Source organism: Stenella coeruleoalba, assembly GCF_951394435.1.
Source record: "Stenella coeruleoalba genome assembly, chromosome: 4".
In the NCBI taxonomy this organism is placed as follows: domain Eukaryota; kingdom Metazoa; phylum Chordata; class Mammalia; order Artiodactyla; family Delphinidae; genus Stenella; species Stenella coeruleoalba.
This window is the reverse complement of record NC_137149.1, coordinates 123,309,756-123,329,808: the sequence shown is the minus strand read 5'-3', so window position 1 is coordinate 123,329,808 and position 20,053 is coordinate 123,309,756. Positions and strand designations below refer to the sequence as shown.

The 20,053-nt window shown below is 38.8% G+C and overlaps 1 protein-coding gene across 3 annotated transcripts in view; it reads left to right on the top strand.

The window, feature by feature from the left end:
- ARHGAP10 (Rho GTPase activating protein 10) overlaps positions 1-20,053 on the top strand; it is a 327,164-nt gene that overhangs the window by 265,751 nt on the left and 41,360 nt on the right. For all 3 annotated transcript variants that reach the window (XM_079920745.1, XM_079920746.1, XM_079920744.1), the window contains one exon: positions 7,368-7,518. In XM_079920745.1, the coding sequence (XP_079776871.1) occupies positions 7,368-7,518 (151 nt within the window). The remainder of the gene's footprint in view (positions 1-7,367; positions 7,519-20,053) is intronic.

Sequence of the window (20,053 nt, the reverse complement as noted above, 5' to 3'; positions counted from 1 at the left end):
AACTGCAGAAATCACTATGTATATCCCATTAGGACTTGGGAAGGGGTCGGAAAATGTCTCCAGAAATTGAAGTTGGAAACTTAGAAAGAAAAAGAAAAACAGGAACTCTACCAATTGATAAATTGGTTGTAAACCAAATTTAGTTTCTTTTTTTTTTTTTTTCTTTCGGTTGTAAACCAAAATTGAAGTTGTTCTTCAAAAAGCTAATGGCGGGCTTCCCTGGTGGCGCAGTGGTTAAGAATCCACCTGCCAATGCAGGGGACCCAGGTCCGATCCCTGGTCTGGGAAGGTCCCACATGCCACGGAGCAACTAAGCCCGTGTGCCACAACTACTGAGCCTGTGCTCTAGAGCCCGTGATCGACAACAAGAGAAGCCACTGCAATGAGAAGCCCTCACACCGCAATGAAGAGTAGCCCCCGCTCGCCGCAACTAGAGAAAGCCCGCACACAGCGACAAAGACCCAACGCAGCCAAAAATAAATTAAAAAAAAAAAAAAAAAAAGCTCATGGTAAGTCAGGGCTGCTGTCAAGCCGGAGCCTGTGGGATGGATGCCCATTGGGCTGGCTGTCTCTCCTGCCCACTTCCCCTCTCTCATTCTTCCTGGCTGCCCTTCTCCCTCTCCCCTGTGATGCAATGGAAATGGTTTCATGCTGACGGGCGTCAGCAGGGCTCCGAACAAGACCCTGTAACATGCTCCTGTGTCAGCCTCACAGCTCTGTGTGTTGAGGCTTGTGTCCGATAATGCGTGTGAGAGCACTTAGAGGAATTTCAGCCACTGAGCAAAAACCTCCCCCGATGAGGAAGTACATGCATAGAGGACAGTCTGTTGGAGAGAAAGGGCTGGTGCCAGCAAGATGGGAGATAGCAGTGGACGTTGAGACCTTGGTCCGGAACAAAGCCTGGGTCTGCCGCTGGTGGTGGTGTGAATGTGAGCGAACCTTTAGCCACAGGGCCTCAGTTTGTTCCCCTGTGAAATACAGGGTTGGCTGAAATTATAACTAGGAGGCTTTTCAGCTCTGAGATTCTGAGTTTGGATGAACGAGAACAAACATGAAGCCTTAGACTGTTTCCAGCGTCTAGCCTGAACCCAACTGTTGTCTCACTGTCAGTTGCTATCATTAACTATAGTTAAAGTTTTCTATAAAAGACCCATATTTAGTCACGGGGTAGTGCTGATTCAAGAACAGACAGCTGGAAGGGTTTCAGAGCTTTCAGTGGACTGTTCCCACCATAGCTAAACTCTGAAGTTATGCTGTAGATGGATGGTTCAGGCTACCTTGGAGGCAACTTAAGAGTCATACAGCCCCAAGGGAACGAGTATTTGTCTAAACACACTAGAGACTCTGAAGCTGAAAGAAATATCTGGCCATTTTGTATTTATGTGTTTTATTTTATTTTTTAAGGTCATGTAATTTTATTAAATTTTTTTTAAAATTTTCATTTTTTATTCAATTTTTAAAGGTGACCCTCCATTTACAGTTATTACAAAATACTGACTCTTTTCCCTGTGTAGTACAACATATCTTTGTAGCTCATTTTATACCCAATAGTTTGTACCTCTTAATCCTCTACCCCTGGATTGTCCTTCTCCCCTTCCCTCTCCCCACTGGTAACCACTAGTTTGTTCTCTGTGTCTGTGAGTCTGTGTCCTTTTTGTTGTATTCCTTAGTTTGTTGTATTTTTAATTTTTTAACTTTATTGGAATATAGTTGATTTACAATGTTGAGTTAGTTTCAGGTGTACAGCAATATCATGATGTATTTTAGAAAGAGATTGGAAATTTTATTTTTCCCTTCTTTCCATGTTAAAAGTTTACTAAGGGGAGTATGCATTAATTTCCAATGTCTTCTGGCTGTACCTCTGTTATGGGTCACATAGTTATGAGAGATATGACATCACCAAAGAGGACATAATATGAATGGGGCTTAATACGAGTGTGTGATATCGGAGGCAGGCGGGCATGATGACCAAGACATGCACGCTGGAATCAGGAAATCTGGGTTCAAATCTTTGTAAGTCAAGTACTTGGCATAATGTCAGCCATACTGCAAGTACCCAATAGTTGCAACTGTCATTGTTCAAGATGACAGGAATATACAAACATATTAGTAATCTTATCACAAGAAACACCACTGAACTCTTCTGGAGAAACAGCTTTTTAGAAAAGAATGATCTCATTCCCCTTCATTTCCTTTACACATAGTATTTATTAATTCAGCTGAACCAAATGCTGTAGGTTTGAGTTGGGTACTAAAGTGAAATTTGCAGAGCCCATTCTTGTTTCCTATTCTCTGCAAAGTATTTCCAGCAGAGGTGGACCGGTCATTTCCACACGTGGCCCCTGGTAGCAGAGGGCGATGGAAGGACTTGGGGAGGTGTTTATATGTATGGCTGCGTCCCGTGGGCATAAACATCCAGTTGTTGTGTGTAAGGAATCTGTGACTCTGAGCAATAGTGCCAGACTTTGTGCTAGCACTCTTCAGAGACCTGAATAAGCGCTTCCTTACCTGACACCTACGTGTGGAGTTTTGTTTTTTGTCATTGGATTGTCTGGTTTGAGTTTTTCTTATGTTGTAAATACGTAGGTGAAGTGAAGAAATTTTCTACCCTGAAAAAAATAAGTTTTGAGTAGACTTGATCTATTCCTTAAGGTAATTTCATCTTCTGCCCCAGAACAAAGGTGACATGATATAGGGAAGTTAGGAGAGTCACACAATTCTGGAAGGACACCTGGGTGCTAGGGGAATTTGCATCCATGCCATGGTTCTAGAATTGGAAAATCAGTGTTATATTTAAAGAAGACACACATTGGCTACACAGAACAAGATCAGCTAACTTTTAACTTCTAGAATCAGATTGCCAAGAAAGAAGACCAAATTTTAAAGTAAATAATTTACTGTTTCTTCCTCTTCTGAATTTAAAAAGAGTATCTTTTAAAATCATTTCTGATGTTTCAGAGAGAACCATGAGAGCATAGCTTTGTATCAATAGCTTTAAAAAAAGAGAATTGAGAACTGAGGTTGATGCATTGGCAGACAAGGTTAAATGCATATAAAAGGTAATGCATTCTTGAAACATCTAGAAGAACATAGCACAATGATGGTGAGTCTATAATCTCCAGGTTTACTCTTTCTAAACAGATACGGAACAGTATAATTGGTGATTTTTCCCCTAAGAATTAAATTTTGTTTGTTTTTTCAACTGGCAGCGGGGGCTTTGGACTCAGAGTTGAGAGTTAAGATACCAACTGTGCCATCTTCACACTGTGGAGACTTGGGCTGATTGTTTAATCTTTGAGCTTTTATTGTTTTAAACTGTGAAGAGCAATACGTACCTCAGAGGTTCTTGAGGATATTGAAGTGCTTTAGAGAAAGCCTACCACCTAGTAGGTGTTTATTAAGTAATGAATGATAGAGAAAGTAATTTAAATCTCAAATTTCAGTGCTGAAATGCGGAAGTAAATACACAAAACAACTGTGTGATTCTAGGTGACTTTGGAATTTTGACAAGAGCCTCTGTTTATTGCTTCCCTTTAGTCCATTTCTTGATGAGTTTTTCCGCAAACACTTTTGATTAACTAAACACTGAATTTGAGGAAGTCAAGACCTCAAGAAATTAATGACCTCTCAAAACAGTGGTTTAGTAGAGTAACAAGGGTCTGCATCCATTTTTATTATCACTATTTACTGGATGTGATCATATTTACAAATAGAATAGCTACCATTTACTTCTGGTTACTATGTACCAAGTGCTGTACCAAATACTTTATGAATGTCTCATTTAATCCCGGTAATAACTTGAGACATAAGTGTTATGGCTCTCACTATATAAATGAGAAGATGAGATACACTCTTTTAATAATATGTCTAAGCCTCCATAGCTGGGAAGACTTAAAAGCCAGGATAGTGCCTTTTCAAGTTAGCATCTGTGCTTTGGAACCACCTAATTTGATGATAGGTTAGCTCTTTGAAATGCTAATACACATAGAATTTTTTGAGGGAATGGTTGGTCTTTAGAAGCTTTGAAACATTTCATGCCTGATTAGGACTTGGGAAGATCCAAGGAATTGATTGCATATGTCCAGTGCCACTTTTTTTTTTTTTTTGCGGTACGCGGGCCTCTCACTGTTGTGGCCTCTCCCGTTGCGGAGCACAGGCTCCGGATGCGCAGGCTCAGCGGCCATGGCTCACGGGCCCAGCCGCTCCGCGGCATGTGGGATCTTCCCGGACCGGGGCACGAACCCGTGTCCCCTGCATTGGCAGGTTCACTCTCAACCACTGTGCCACCAGGGAAGCCCCAGTGCCACTTTTTTTGAACTAATTTTTCTGGTGTTTCAGTTTAGATTTTGGTCCATCCAAGACAAGTACAGAATGCTGTGGAATGACTGCCTAATGGGTATTTCTTAGCCTTGACTATACAAAAGAATCACCTGGGGAGCTTTAAAATACAAACCACAGAAAAACAAAACAACCCCCCCCAAGCCCAGTCCCCATTCCTAGATATTCTCCCCCCTCCAGTTTTATTGAGATGTAATTGACATATAACATTGTATTAGTTGAAGGTGTACAACATAATGATTTGATATGGGTATATATTGTGAAAAATTACCCCAATAAATTTAGTTACCATCCATCATCACCTCACATAGTTACAATTTTTTTTTTTCTTGTGATGAGAAGTTTTAAGATGTATTCTCTTAGCAACTTTCAAGTATATAATATAGTGCTGGCAACTGTGTTCACCATGCTGGACGTTACATCCCCAGAACCTATTTATCATATAACTGGAAGAAGTTTGTACCTTTTGGCCACCTTCATCCATCCCCAGAGCTGTCTCTGGTAACCACCAATCTGCAGTCTGTTCTTTGTTTCTATGAGTTTTTTTTTTTTCTTTTTTAAGATTCCACATATAAGTGACATCATAAAGTGTCGTCCTTCTCTGTCTGACTTATTTCACTGAGGTTGAAGGTGCATGCAGGCTGTTGCATGTAGCAGGACTTTCTTCTTTTTGATGGCTCAATAATAGTTTCCTAGATACTCTGATGTAAACTGAACGATGTCATAAGTCTTCTGGAGACTTCTGGAGGCCCAGCTCTGGGATGTCTCAGATCAGCCCCCCAGGAACATTGGAGTCACACTCTTGGGTCCCGGTTTGCTTGGTATTCTGGCTCTGCAGACCGGGGCTGCTCTCACACCTTACTACCCTCACCCTCACTCTGTGTGGTGGTGGAGGAGAGTGGGGCAGGGAGGGGAAACCATGGTCAGCATTCTCATCATTCCAGTCCGTGCGATCTTCCAGGAAGAGCTGCTCGGAAGGTTATCAGCTATCCAGTGCCGGTTCTTGGGATATAACCTTTCCACTGTTTATTTATACTTTGGATATATTGGCTCTGTGTTGTTTGGTTTCTTATTCGAGTACCATTCCAGAGCCATGTGCCATGTTTATAAAGATCGAACATAAGTCAATGAGCTATTCCCAGTGTTGGTCACCCACAGGTGCTAGTTTCTTTTGATGGGATCAAATTTTCCCACCTTTTCTTTTCTCCTTCACCATTGTCATCCTCTTCACAACCTAACTTCTCTCCTGTTCCCTCTACTTCACAACCTTCCTTAATTTGAACAATGAGAGATGGCAATAAGTCCAGATGTGGATGATAGTCTAGACAGCAGAGGATTTTGTTTTTTAACATCTTTATTGGAGTGTAACTGCTTTACAATGGTGTATTAGTTTCTGCTGTATAACAAAGTGAATCAGCTATACATAGACATATATCCCCCTATCTCCTCCCTCTTGCGTCTCCCTCCCACCCTCCCTATCCCACCCCTCTAGGTGGTCACAGAGCACCGAGCTTATCTCCCTGTGCTATCTGGCTGCTTCCCACTAGCTAGCTGTTTTACATTTGGTAGTGTATATATGTCCATGCCACTCTCTCACTTCGTCCCGGCTTCCCCTTCCCCCTCCCTGTGTCCTCAGGTCCATTCTCTAGTAGGGACAGCAGAGGATTTTGGGCAGATGAGTAGTTTGCTGTTTCCAGACTGCCCTATTGGAGCACAAAATCTGTGGAAATACGGTATTAGCAGGTTACCAGTTGGAGCACAAAACTAACTCTTAACTAGCAAATATTTGTCCACAGTAATTTAAACCATTTTTTATTCAGTTTACACATGAGGGGGCAGTATGGTACTTAGAAAGTAAATGCTCTGTTGAAATTGTTTATTTCTGTTGGTATACAGTAGTTTTTAGGTGAGAACTTTTAGACCGTGAATATAATTCTGACACGTTTGCTAGCTATTAAATGTGATACATATATGCGATACGCTTACGCGTATACACAGGTCATGTTTTTATTCAAGTATATAAATAATAATCTCCTTGTAACAGTGGGGCTTTCACACAGGGCCTTTTATTGTGAGTTTTATATTTACAGTTTGTTTAATGCTAGCTGGCTTTCTTCGAGCATCTACCTTTAGAACATCAGCCTTCTGGAGATACAGTGTCAGGGTGATGTCTAAATATTTTATGTTATGACTTCATTGAGGGCTGAAGGGACTCCAGTGTTACTGGGGACAGGAAGCTTCTGAACTCAGGTCTTGGCAGCTATGAAAATTTTATTATGAATCACCTCTGTATGATATGCTTCCCTTTATGGCATAGTTTGCTTTTCTCAAGAGAAAAAAAAAAATTGCTGAGCAAAGAAGCAGCACGTTTTAATTAATGTTGTTATTGCTGATAGATGGATGACACTGTAGATAATCAAGGTGCTGATACTCTAGGTTTCATAAATGGAGGGGAAATATTTAAGAGAAGTTGGAAGGTATTAAACGAATTGGTGAAATCTACGAAGCATTTTCTGAAAAATGCGCGTGGGAATCCGAAAGGTAATTTCGTAAAGCACAGGCTATTTTTAAATGTGTAAAAAATATTTGCGGTCATATGTTTCTGTTTCTGTAGTTTGAAAAAAAAATTGAGACTAGCATTTTGGCATAGATATAACTCTGTGTGAAATTGAATGGGATATTTGTTTTTAATATTTTATCCCGATTACTTCCTTTGTGGATGAAGAGCTGTGGTATTGTCTACATCTGGTGAAGATAGTTATACTTGTTTAGTTTGGGCATGAATCTGTTTTTAAATATAATGATTTGATGCTGCTTTTACTTAATTTTAATGAGAAATTTTATTTTGAAATCTCTGTTAAAAAATAAAGACTTACGGCTTAATACCCAAAATTTGAAGGCATAGATTTTTGGCTCCAACAGTCCCTTTTGGATGAACTCCAAATGTTGTTCGGTACTGGTATGACTGTTGGAAAACCCAGGTTTCTGTTCATGGAAAACAATTAATGTCCTTCATGTTTTGATGGCAGATTTTTAGGACCCTGCCTGACGCCACACTGCCTGAGCCAGTCACCCTGTCAGCATCACCCCCGAATGCTCCACCAAGGCAATCGAAGAGACAGGGCCAGAGGACTAAGAGACCCGTGGCTGTATATAATCTTTGTCTTGAACTGGAAGATGGTAAGATGTTAATTACATGTTTCTTCTTGATAGTCTGTTGCGAATATGGCAAAGCCTATGACCCCAGGGCGGGCCATGGTCTTCCATCCTTTGGATTTTAACTTCTTTTCCCCTTAAGATTATGACTTTTGAGATTAACGGGGCGGGGGGGTGGTAAATCTTTCCTTGTCAGGGAGAGAATGCACGTTTCAGTTTTGTGTTTGTCTTTGTTATTCACAGTTCTTTTTTTACTTTGAAAAGACAGCTAAAATTTCTTTTTGGGGAGACTTGTGTGACCTCCTGTGAGGTTACATAACCCCGAGACAAATGGAAGAGGAACTAAAATGAAAGTAGATCTTTCATGAGAGGAGCAGATTGGAGTCTGATGTTAAATGCATTGAGATCAAAGGCACGGGTCCCTGTGGCGCTGGGGTCTGTGCTTCTGCACCGTCCGGTTTTCTGACTTTCTTGTAAGGCAAGAAAGTGGGGTGGGGTGGCAAATTGACCACGGTCGGGGGCTAGGCTGAGTGGACCGAGCTGCAGTGGGACTCTGACCAGTGGAAGTCCTTACTTTCCATCCAAGCCACGCTGTTCCAACTCTCTGTTGTCATGTGGCCACCTTGTCTCAGTATTGCCAGATTGCCTCGTTTTTACTGGAGCCTAGAAATTGGAATTTTAAACACTGATCCCTACAAAACAAGGCTGTGAGCCATAGCGAGACCCCAGTTGCTGATTTGTAATCACGTAGTTATTGGCGTGGAGAATAAGATCGAAACTACCAAGGTTTTATTGGTTTGGAGGTGTGAGGTGATTGTCAAAGGGAAGGAGGAAATGAAGATAGAAACATACAATACCTCCATCGTAAGCAGCTGTATAATGAAATGTCACATAGTTAATATCCAAAGACCCATGCAAGCAGGTGACACCGGTCTTTAACTAACTCTCAGGGGATCTGTACACGAGGACTCAGAATGCCTCCTGTAGTGTGTGTGTGTGTGTGTGTGTGTGTGTATACACTTATATATTACACACACACACATATACACATGCACACACGTTAGTTTTAAAATCAGATCCTCATTTTCTAGAGAATGGGCATGATTTATTCAAGTCAACCTGTACTTTCAGAGCTTCCTTTTAGCCCTTAGTTTCAGCTTCTGAGCCCAGCCAACTTCTTATTCTCTGTTTCTTTTCTCGTGTTCACTCTCTCAACGGAGTTGCTAATAAGGAGTAAAGCTGACTGGTTTGAATTGAGCCTTGTCTTATCTATCACTTGTCCTCTGGTGGAAGTGTTAAAAAATTCGTGAACGAGGCAAATGTTGGAAAGTAGGAGGGGAGCAATATCAAGGCGATGTAAAACAATACCTACTTGGGCTCATCGGCCCTTGAGCAAAACTGAATTGACTCTGTTTCATAAAGGTAATGACCAAAGAGGGAATCACATCTACTTTGGGGGGTATTTTTAGGAATTGAATCAGAATAGCCAGTCATGTGTACATAGTTTACTAATTTTTTGATCATTGGGTTGCTGAATGATTATTATTAATGGGTAAGAAGCTGCTGAAGTGGTATTTAGCACATCTTTTATGGGAATACTCAAAATGGTGTACAATCATAGCTTTCCTAATTTTTAGGCCATATATAAATTCTGTACAACTCTTTAATTTTAAGGGAAAAAAGAAGATGGACAAATATTTAATTCCTGTAGTCTGTTTTTACGTTCACCATCTATATGATGTCTTATTGTACATTTTGTCTTTTTATAACTTTACATTGATCCTTCTGGATTGCAGCCTTTGATTTTTCCGGAAGTTGTTAGAATCAGAAAAGCCCATGATTTTGGTCATGGGGTGATTTTGTTTTATCTTACAGGTCATAAGATAAAGCAATTAAAACCTGTTATTTATCCTCTCCCCTCCCCCACCTATTATTTGTAGCTAAGCTTTAGTGAAACTCAAGCTGTGTGAAAAAGAATTATTTCAGGGAGAACAAAGTGGGATCCGTGTTTTGCATATTCTAAAAAAAGAAATAAATGAAGAGGTGGTGAAAATGCTTTTGAAAGGAAGCATACAAGGAAAGGATATTAAAAGGCTATGTTGTTGATTATTACTTAGCACATTGAAAACTCTACCCTTTCAAAAAAAAAAAAAAAATCTCTTCTTATCACCAAGACTTAAATGTTTTTCAGTAGCCTGAGTCATCTAATTGTCAACTCTATTTGAAATTTTCAAAAGTTTAATCTTTTTATGTATTTTTTCTTATTGATGGTAGTTGAGTCACTTTCCATGCTTATCTAGTTTTGGTTAAGGTATGCATTAGTAGCCAACTTTGGTTGATGATTTTTCCAAATTTTTTAGTTTATTGTGAGTCCGATAGAAGGTTTAAATGCAAGTATGTTTCCACCTTTACCCTCCCCCCATTTATTCACTGTAGTACAAGTTAAATTTGACTTAATAAAATCCAGGACAAATTATTTTTGTTTAAGTTTAGGTAGATTATTTGCCAAGATTCAAGGAACTAGTTTGAATGACTGGAGAGTTTCCTCAGCTGTATGATTTGGTCACAGATTTGGTATTTGAGTGAAGTGGTTTTGTGGTATGTTATTTCTTCTGCATTGAGTAAGGTATGAAACCATGCGATGGACCCAACAGGCAACCCTGGAAAACACTCAGAATTGGTTTCAGTTCAGCATTAGGCAGATCAGAAAGTCGTCATTAGCAGTCAGCAAGCCTGTTAGCATGAGCTGAAGTAGGATAGACCTAGAAGTGGAGAATCCTAGCTTAGCTGGTGTGAAATAGGAGAGACGCCCTCCGCTGCTAGACATCGTTTTTCAACCCCGCCCCCCAAGTTTAATTAAAGACACTTAATATCTTTACTTTAACAAAGGCTTTAATTGGTATTGGCACATTTAGCCATACTGCATACACAATGCTCATTTATTTTCCTTTTTAATGTGATTTAATGGCATTAAACTTGTTATTTGCAGAAGACTTTAGAATTCTAGTTACTTGCTTAAAGATCTCTGTTGATGATTAAGATGAACTGAAATGGATATATTATCTAGCTAGATTTCTTTAAATAGAGCAGCTGTTAAATTTTTTCTGGAATTCTTTTTATTATTTTGTAGAAGCCATATCGTTCATTTTCATATAGCATTTAATAGTCTCACAAACCTCAAAGCTGAGTAGATTTGGCTACGTCAGTTGTTGGGAAATAGCAAAATATGAGGTAGGCTGCTAAGTGCTAAAAAGAAGATGAAAAAATCAAAGGCTTCCTTTTATTTCGTTCTCAGGTTATCTTTGTGTTTTTATTTCCTTAGAAGTGGTAGTAACGTAACTCAAAAAGTTCAGTGTATGTTGTGTTTTTGTTTATACCTTCCCACTCCAAATTTATGTCCTTCCTACCTCTTTTTTTTTTTTTTTTTTTTTTTTGCGGTGTGCGGGTCTCTCACTGTTGTGGCCTCTCCCGTTGCAGAGCACAGGCTCCGGACGCGCAGGCTCAGCGGCCATGGCTCACGGGCCCAGCCGCTCCGAGGCATGTGGGATCTTCCCAGACCGGGGCACGAACCCGTGTCCCCTGCATTGGCAGGCGGACTCTCAACCACTGCGCCACCAGGGAAGCCCTACCTCTTTTTTTAATTATATAAATTTCAGGTGTACAGCATTATAATTTGACATCTGTGTACACTACACAGTGATCACCGCCACAGGTCTAGTTATCATCCATCACCATACACTTGACCCCGTTTACCCCTTTCATCCACTCCCCAACCTTCTTCCTCTCTGGTAACCACTAATCTGTTCTCTGTATCTATGTGTTTGTTTTATTTTGTTCATTTGTTTTGTTTTTTAAGATTTCAGATGTGAGTGAAATCATATGGTATTTGTCTTTCTCTCTCTGACTTACTTCATATAGCAGAATGCCTCCAATGTCCATCTGTGCTGTCACAAATATCAAGATTTCATTCTTTGTCATGGCTGAGTTGCATACATACATATACAATATGTATGGTACACATATATATATTCATCTATTGATGGACACTTAACGTTGTTTCCATATCTTGACTATTGTAAATAATGCTGCAATGAAAATTGGGGTGCATGTGTCTTTTTGAATTAATGTTTTTGTGTTCTTTGGATAAATACCCAGAAGAGGAATAGCTGGGTCATATGGTAGCTCTCTTCTTAACTCTTTGAAGAACCTCCATACTGTTTTCCCTAGTGGCTGCACCAAGTTATATTTCCAGAAACGGTGTACTAGGGTTCCCTTTTCTCCATATTCTCTCCAGCATTTGTTATTTATTGTCTTTGTTAATAGCCATTCTAACAGGTATGAGGTGATAGCTCATTGTGGTTTTGATTTGCATTTTCCTAACAATGGATGATATTGAACACCTTTTCATGAGTCTTTTGGCCATCTCTCTGTGTTGTTTTGGAAAACGTCTGTTCACATCCTCTGACCATTTTTCAGTTGGGTTGTTTTATTTATTTATTTTTGCTTTTGTTGTTAAGTTGTATGAGTTCTTTATATATTTTGATATTTTTAGATATTAATGCCTTATTGGATATGTGATTTGCTAATATCATCTCCCATTCAGTAGGTTACCTTTTCATTTGGTTGATCGTTTCCTTCGCTGTGCAGAAGCTTTTTAGTTTGATGTAGTCTCATTTGTTTATTTTTCCTTTTGTTTCCCTTGCCTTTGAAGTCAGATCCACAAAAACATAGCCAAGACCGATGTCGGTGATGTTACCACCTCTGTTTTCTTCTAGGAATTTTATGGTTTCACCTCCTACATTCAAGTGTTTAATCCATTTTGAGTTGATTTTTGTGTGTGGTGTAAGATAGTGGTCTAGTTTCATTCTTTTGCATGTTGCTGTCCAGTTTTCCCAATGCTGTTTATTGAAGAGACTGTCATTTCTCCATTGTATGTTATTTGCTCCTTTGTCATAATTTAATGGTCCATATATGTGAAGGTTTATTTCTGGACTCTCATTCTGTTCTGTTGATCTGTGTGTCTGTTTTTGTTCCAGTGCCACGCTGTTTAGATTACTATAGCTTTGTAGTATAGTTGCAAGACAAGGAGTGTAATACCTCCAGCTTTGTTGTTCTTTCTCAAGATTGTTTTGGCCATTTGGGGTCTTTTGTGGTTCCATACAATTTTTAGAGTCATTTGTTCTGCTTCTGTGAAATATGCCATTGGCATTTTGTTAGGGATTTCATTGAATCTGTAGAGAGCATGAATATTTTGGCAATATAAATTCTTCTAATCCATGAGCATGGAATATCTTTCCATATATTTGTGTTTTCTTCAGTTTCTTTCCAGTGCCTTATAATTTTCAGTTTACAGGTCTTTCACCTCCTTGGTTAAATTGATTTCCAGGTATTTCATTCTTTTTGTTGCAATTGTAAATGGGATTGTTTTCTTAGTTTCTGTTTATGGTAGTTTGCTATTAGTGTATATAAATGCCACAGATTTCTGTATATTGATTTTGTATCCTGCAACGTTAATGAATTCATTTATTCTAACTGTTTTTTTGATGGAGGCTTTAGGGTTTTCTCTGTATGGTATCATGTCATCTGTGGGTAGTGACAGTTTTACTTCTTCCTTTCTGGTTTGGATGTCTTTTATTTCTTTTTCTTACCTAATTGTTGTGGCTAGGACTTTCATACTATGTTGAATAAAAGTAAGGCGAGAGCGGGCATCCTTGTCTTTTTCCTGATCTTACAGGACAAGCTTTTAACTTTTCACTGTTAGGATATGATGTTAGCTGTGGGTTCGTCATATATGGCCTCATTATGTAAAGGTACATGCCCTCTATACCAACTTTGTTGAGAGTTTTGAATTTTGTGAAATGCTTTTTTGGCATCTGTTGAGATGATCATATGGTTTTTATCCTTAATTTTGTTGATACGATGTATCATGTCGATTGATTTATGGATGTTGAACCAATCTTACATCCCTGGAATAAATCCCACTTGATCATGATGTAAGATCCTCTTAATGTATTTAATGTATCATTGGATTTCGTTTACTAATATTTTGTTGAGGATTCTTTTCATCTATGTTCATCAAGGATATTGGCTTGTAATTTTCTTTTTTTGTGGTGTTCTTGTTTGGTTTTGGCATCAGGGTAATGCTGGCTTCATAAAATGTGTTTGGAAGATTTCTCTCCTCTTCAGTTTTTTTGGAAGAGTTTGAGAAGGATAGGTATTAAATCTTTGAGTGTTTTGTAGAATTAACCAGTGAAGCCATCTGCCTGGGCTTTTGTTTGTTGGGAGATTTTTGGATTTCTGTTTCAACCTCCTTACTAGTAATTGGCCTATTCCTTCATGATTCAGTTGTGTGTTTCTAGAAATTGATGCACTTCCTCTAGGTTGTCCAATTTGTTAGCTTGTAATTGTCTGTAGTAGTTTCTTATGATTCTTTGTATTTCTCTGGTTGTTACTTCCCGTCTTTGATCTCTGATTTTATTTAGTTGAGCCCTCGTTTTTCCCTTGGTGAGTCTAGCTAAAGGCTTGTCAATTTTGTGTTTTCAAAGAACCAGATCATAGCTTCATTGATCTTTTCTATTGTTTTTTTTAATCTCTTTCATTTATTTCCACTCTTGATTATTTCCTTCCTTCTACTAATTTTGGACGACTTTGTTCTTTTTTCAGTTCCTTTAGGTGTGAAGTTACTGGAGTTTTTCTTGTTTCTTGAGGTAGGCCTGTATTGCTATGAACTTTCTTTGCTACATCTTGTTGATTTTGGCATGTCGTATTTCTGTTTTTATTTATCTCTTGGTATTTTTTTATTTCTCCTTTGATTTCTTCAGTGAGCCATTGGTTGCTCAGTAGCATGTTGGCTTATCTCCATTTTTTTGTGGTTTTTCCTTTTGTTTCTTGTGATCGATTTCTAGTTTCATACCATTGTGGTTGGAGAAAATGCTTGATATGATTTCAGTCTTCTTGAGACTTGTCTAGTGACCTAACATGTAATCTGTCTTGGAGAATGTTCCATATGCACTTGAAAAGAGTGTGTATTCTGCTTTTGGATGGAATATTCTGTATTTGTATATATCTATTAAGTCCATTTGGTCTGATGTGTTGTTTAAATTCAGTGTTTCCATATTAATTTTCTATCTGGATGATCTATCCATTGATATGAGTGAGGTGTTAAAGTCCTCCACTATTATTGTATTGCCTTTAATATCTCTTTATGTCCATTAATATTTGCTTTCCTATATCTTGGTGCTCCTCTGCTGGGTGCATATACATTTATAAATCTTATATCTTCTTGTTGGATTGACCCCTTTATCATTATGTAATGCCCTTCTTTGTCTTTTATTACAGTCTTTGTTTTAAAATCCATTTTGTCTGATATGAGTGTAGTTTCTCCAGCTTTCTTTCATTTCCATTTGCATGGAATGTCTTTTTAAGTCCCTTCACTTTGAGTCTCTGTGTACCCTTTCTTGTGAAATGAGTCTCTCTCCATTCAGCCATTCTGCCTTTGATGGGCAAATTTAGTCTATTTACATTTAAAGTAATTATTAACAGGTATGTACTTATTGTCATTATGTTAGTTGTTTCCTGGCTGTTTTTGTAGTTCTTCTCTGTTCATTTCTTCTCTTTCTTGCTTCCTTTGTGTCTTGGTGGGTTTTTGCGCGTGTGCACGCACGTGTGTATGTATGTGTGTTATGCTTACATTCCTTTGTCATTTTCTTTTGTGTGTTTACTGCAAGTTTTTTTCCCTGTTGTTTCAATGAGGTTTACATATAACATCTTAGTAAATAGTAGCCCATTTTAAATTGGTAACCTCTTAAAGCTTTGGAATGTGTCCAAATTTATCTTTTTACTCCCCCCATCACATTTTATACCTTTGATGACACATTTTACATGTCATTTTGTGCATCTTTTAACTAATTGTTTTAATTTTAGTTAAGTTTACTACTTTTGTCTTTTAACCTTCATGTTTGCATTTTAAGTGGCTTCACTACCTGTATTATATATTTACCTTTTCCAGTGATGTTTTTACTTTTATGTGCTTTCTCATTATTAATTAGTGCCATTTCTTTTCAGCTTAAAGAAGTCACTTTAGCATTTCTTGTAGGGCTGGTTTAGTGGTGATAAACTCCTTTAGCTTTAGCTTATCTGGGAAACTCTTAATCTTTCCTTCAATTCTGAATGATAACTTTGTGGGTACAGAATTCTTGGTTGGAAGTTTTTCCTTTCAGCACTTTGAACATGTTGTGTCACTCCCTTCTGGACTGTAAAGTTTCTGCTGAAAAATTTGCTGATAGCCTTATGGGGTTTTTCTTGTATGTAACAAGTTGTTTTTCTTTTGCTGCTTTTAGGATTGTCTCTTTGTCCTTAACTTTTACCATTTTAATTATAATATGTCTTGGTGTGTGTCTTTTTGGTTTCATCTTGCTTGGAACTCTTTGGGCTTCCTGGACCTGGATGTCTCTTTCCTTCCACAGATTAGGGAAGTTTACAGCCACTATTTCTTCAAATAAGTTTTCTGGCCCTTTCTCTCCCTCTTCTCCTTCTGGGACCCCTGTAATATAAATATTCTTCTTCTTGATGTTGTCTCAAAGGTCCCTTAAGGTATCTTCACTTAATTTTTGTTTTCTTTTTGCTGCTCTGTCTGGGTGAGTCCTATTGTTTTCTCTTCCAGCTTGCTCATTCATCCTCCTGCCTCATTTAGTCTGCTGGTGAGCCCATGTAGTGCATTTTTCAGTTCAGTTATAACTTCTGTTTAGTACTTGCTTATATTTTTCTGTCTCTTTGTTGAAGTTCTCACTGTGTTCATCTATTCTTCTCCCAAGTTCAATGACTACCTTTATGACTATTAATTTGAACTCTGTGACAGGTAGATTGCTTATCTTTGTTTCCTTTTGTTCTTTTTCTGAGGCTTTGTCTTTTTCTTTTGTTGGAACCTATTCCCTTGTCTCCTCATTTTGCCTCATTTTGTGTTTGTTTCTATGTATTAGGTAAATCAGCTGTCTCTCCCAGAATTGAAGGAATGGCCTTATTTAGGAGATGCCTTGTGGGGCTCAGAAGTGCATTCCTGACTGGCCACCAGAGCCAGGCATTCAGGGAGTATCCCCTATGTGGGCTGCATGTGCCCTCTTGTGGTGGGAACGTGGCTGCTGGTGCAGTGTCTGGTGGACGGGGCTGGGTCCCGGACCCTTAGTACCTTTTTATATAAAGAGAGACTGTTGTGTTTGTCCCCATATACAAGGAAGGTTCATGAGGCTGTATGAGGTATATTCTTTGCTATTTTCTCTTCAAGGCAGAAGAAACATTTTAAAAGAAGGTTTGGTGAGTGAGAAGAGGATTATCATCTGAATTTTGACTAAGCTCTCCCATTCTTCCTTTACGCTAGCTCTAATTTTAAACACAACTAGACATTCACAGGACTAGTTTTATTTGTATCTTCTTTGGTAATTAGGTATTCTTTGCCTGTCTTCTTTTGTACATGGTATAGCAGTTTGTTTATTTAGACAACAGAAAAGATATGACTTATAAAGAGTTGAAAACAAAATCATCTTGCGAGCCAATTGGCAGGATTTAATATTATTTTAGGGTAGTTCTTACTTTGGGTATCGTTAGGTTGGCACTTTCCCACTTGGATCCCGGATGTGCTAACTGGAGCCCATTTTGTTGAACACGTATTATTGTAGTCCTACAGTGTGGTAGAGAACATGACGAGGATGCAGAACTTTATAGGCAAAAAAGTGAAAATACAACTGTTGAAGGGGAGATGGGGTAACAATAAAGCAGGACCATTTTCCTCCTTTCTTAAAGGAAGAACGTATCCTGATATGCATCAGTCTGTAAAATCAGGGTGGGACAGATCTGTCTTGTAGGAGTCAAGAAGGCCATGGTAAAAGGCTGGTTAAGTAATTTAAGCTTAGGTTGATGTGGGCTTGAGTGAGCTCTAGGAATTGAAAATAAAATGGATATCTGGTAGAAATGTGAAAGCAAGTTGTTGGTACTTCTCCACTGACCAGGTGTGGAGAATGAAGGCAGCTAATCAACACAGATGTCATCAGCCACATTGTAGGCTCATAGGTAAATCTTTTCCTTGTGTTTATGTCTTAGTTTTGTCCTGAGGCTTTTTTTTAATATATATCTTTAGACCATCTTTCCATCAAAAGGAAGAAATCATCTCATCTTGTTAGTGTCTTCAATACATATTGTTATATGTAACTTGTTTAGAAAATAGGTTTGGTATAAATAGTGTATGTGGAAAGCCAGTGGACAGAGAAATGTTAAGTAATAACTGAAATGCTGTGTCTTCTTAGAGAAAGATTAGTCTCATAATTATGAACAATGTAGAGCTCAGTTTTCTCCTACTTTACCTCGCAGACTTATATCCATTCAGTCACAGGCTTATGTAAAGGATGGGCGGCCCCCACCATACTCAAAGATGTTTATTTCTGTAGAAGTCAAGGATGGAGAGCTGACAGTCACGGCAACTATGCACTCTCCAATCTCAGCTCCCAAGGGAGTATCTTTAGAGGGGTAGATTGGGCATTTGGGATTGACATGTACACACTGCTATATTTAAAATAGATAACCAACAAGGACCTACTGTATATCACAGACAACTCTGCTCAATATTCTGTAATAACCTAAATGGGAAAAGAATTTGAAAAAGAATAGATACATGTATATGTATAACTGAATCACTTTGCTGTATACCTGAAACTAACACAACGTTGTTAATCAACTGTGCTCCAATTAAAAAAAAAAAAGAAATGACCTTCATGAAAGCATGCTTTCGTAAGTGAATTGTTACTTACCCCCGTCCTCCCTCAGATTGTATCAGGACACTTATATGAGAGAAGAATCACTGTAAAACCATTTTTGATGTGGATTTTCAGAGACCTTCTGCAGCTATTGACATTTCCTTATAGACATAGCTGATCAGCTTGCAGAGATTAATAATCAGCCCAAGTAACCGGCTGCAAGCAGATCTCTGTCTTATGCTTGGTAATCTTCTCTCGATTCTTACCATTTTTTTGCATGACGCTTCACGGGTAGATTCTGGATAATAACTTTCCAAAGGCCGAGCCATCTTACCACCTCCTCTGAGCAAAGTCATGATTCCCTGGCATGGAATTACTGTGTTGTGAAGTTAAATCTAAGACCGGGCTTGAATCCAGTGACAGGCTCTGTCGACAGATTATTTCTCACTTTTACCGTGATGAGATCAATGGGTTGGAAAAGGCAGCCAGAAATGTCAGGGCTGTGATTGAGTTGTGACCTGCCCATAGATCATGCCCGCTGCTTCTCCTGCACCGGCGTCTCCCCAGACGCTTCCTCGAAGCTCAGCTCCCCTAATGTTAGTGACAAAGCACGAGGCACCTTCTTATATGACTTCCTCTATAATCTTAACTATGCTCCTGTGTGGGATGAACATTTCCCCCTCTCTCTGGAGGGGGAAGAAAAAAAGTCTTATTTAACGCCTTAAAAAAGTTCATGGCAGGTAACTAGAATAGAAGAGAGAAAAATTCTTTAAAGCTTGTCTCCCTGTGGTGTGGGTTTTTTCCTCACTTCTAATAGCTTTTATTTTAATTTCTAGTTCTGAATTCAAGCAGCTGTCACTCTCTTTATAGCCCTCTTTGAAACACTTACAACGTAGGAGGTAGCCGGGCTGTCTAAGAAACATCTTTTCAAACCAGCTGAAGTATTGTTTATCCTGAATGAAATAGAATTTTTAAGGCTGTCAGGAGTGACTGATTTGAAACGTTTGCTTTGTAGCTAGGAAGATGAGGAGAAATCTTGAAGGGGAAGGTATTATCTCAGTGTGGCCAATTCCAAGCAATTGTTATTACTCAGAAAACTCTTACGGACCGTGATAAAAATTACCAGGAGATAAGACTGTTGTCTACAATTAATAGAACCAAACAAACCTGTGGTCAGTTTATTTGTACTTACTGAATCCTTCCCAGCTGTTGAGGAAAAAGAAATGATGTGAGATCAAGTCAACTGTGGAGGCTACTCCTGTAACGAGTTGTGTCTCCTTGCCTTTTATGAACTCTGGGTCGCAACCTTGCAGCCTGGCTCCTTCCAAATGCTCATTCTGCTTGGCATGGCAGAAGACACACGTCTTCTAGGCAGTATTTAGAAGGAGTCCAGTGTCAACCTTGGGTGGAAAAAAAAATCTTCAAACCTATTACAGTGAATTAGACGGCTGACATTTTGCATGTACTAATATTTGTTCTCTGAACTCAGCAACAGGAGTCTTTGAGCTTGAATGGTGATGGTGGCTGTGGTTTTATTTTACTCTTTGGGTCAGAATAGAAATAGTGACTCTTTAAGTCTCTGGTTATTATCTTAGTTATTTTAAAGGTGGACTCTTTTTCTTAAAAATTTTAATAGTTAATGTGAGAACAGGATACAAAATTTGGAGGGTAATAGTACACAGTTACAGATACCATACTATATGCCGGCTACTGTTAGCAATATTCATTAAACTTAGGTAACCCTCGTAACAATCCTATCGGTAGTATTATTATCCGTATTTTATAATTGGGGAAACTGAGGCTCAGAGAAGGTCAGG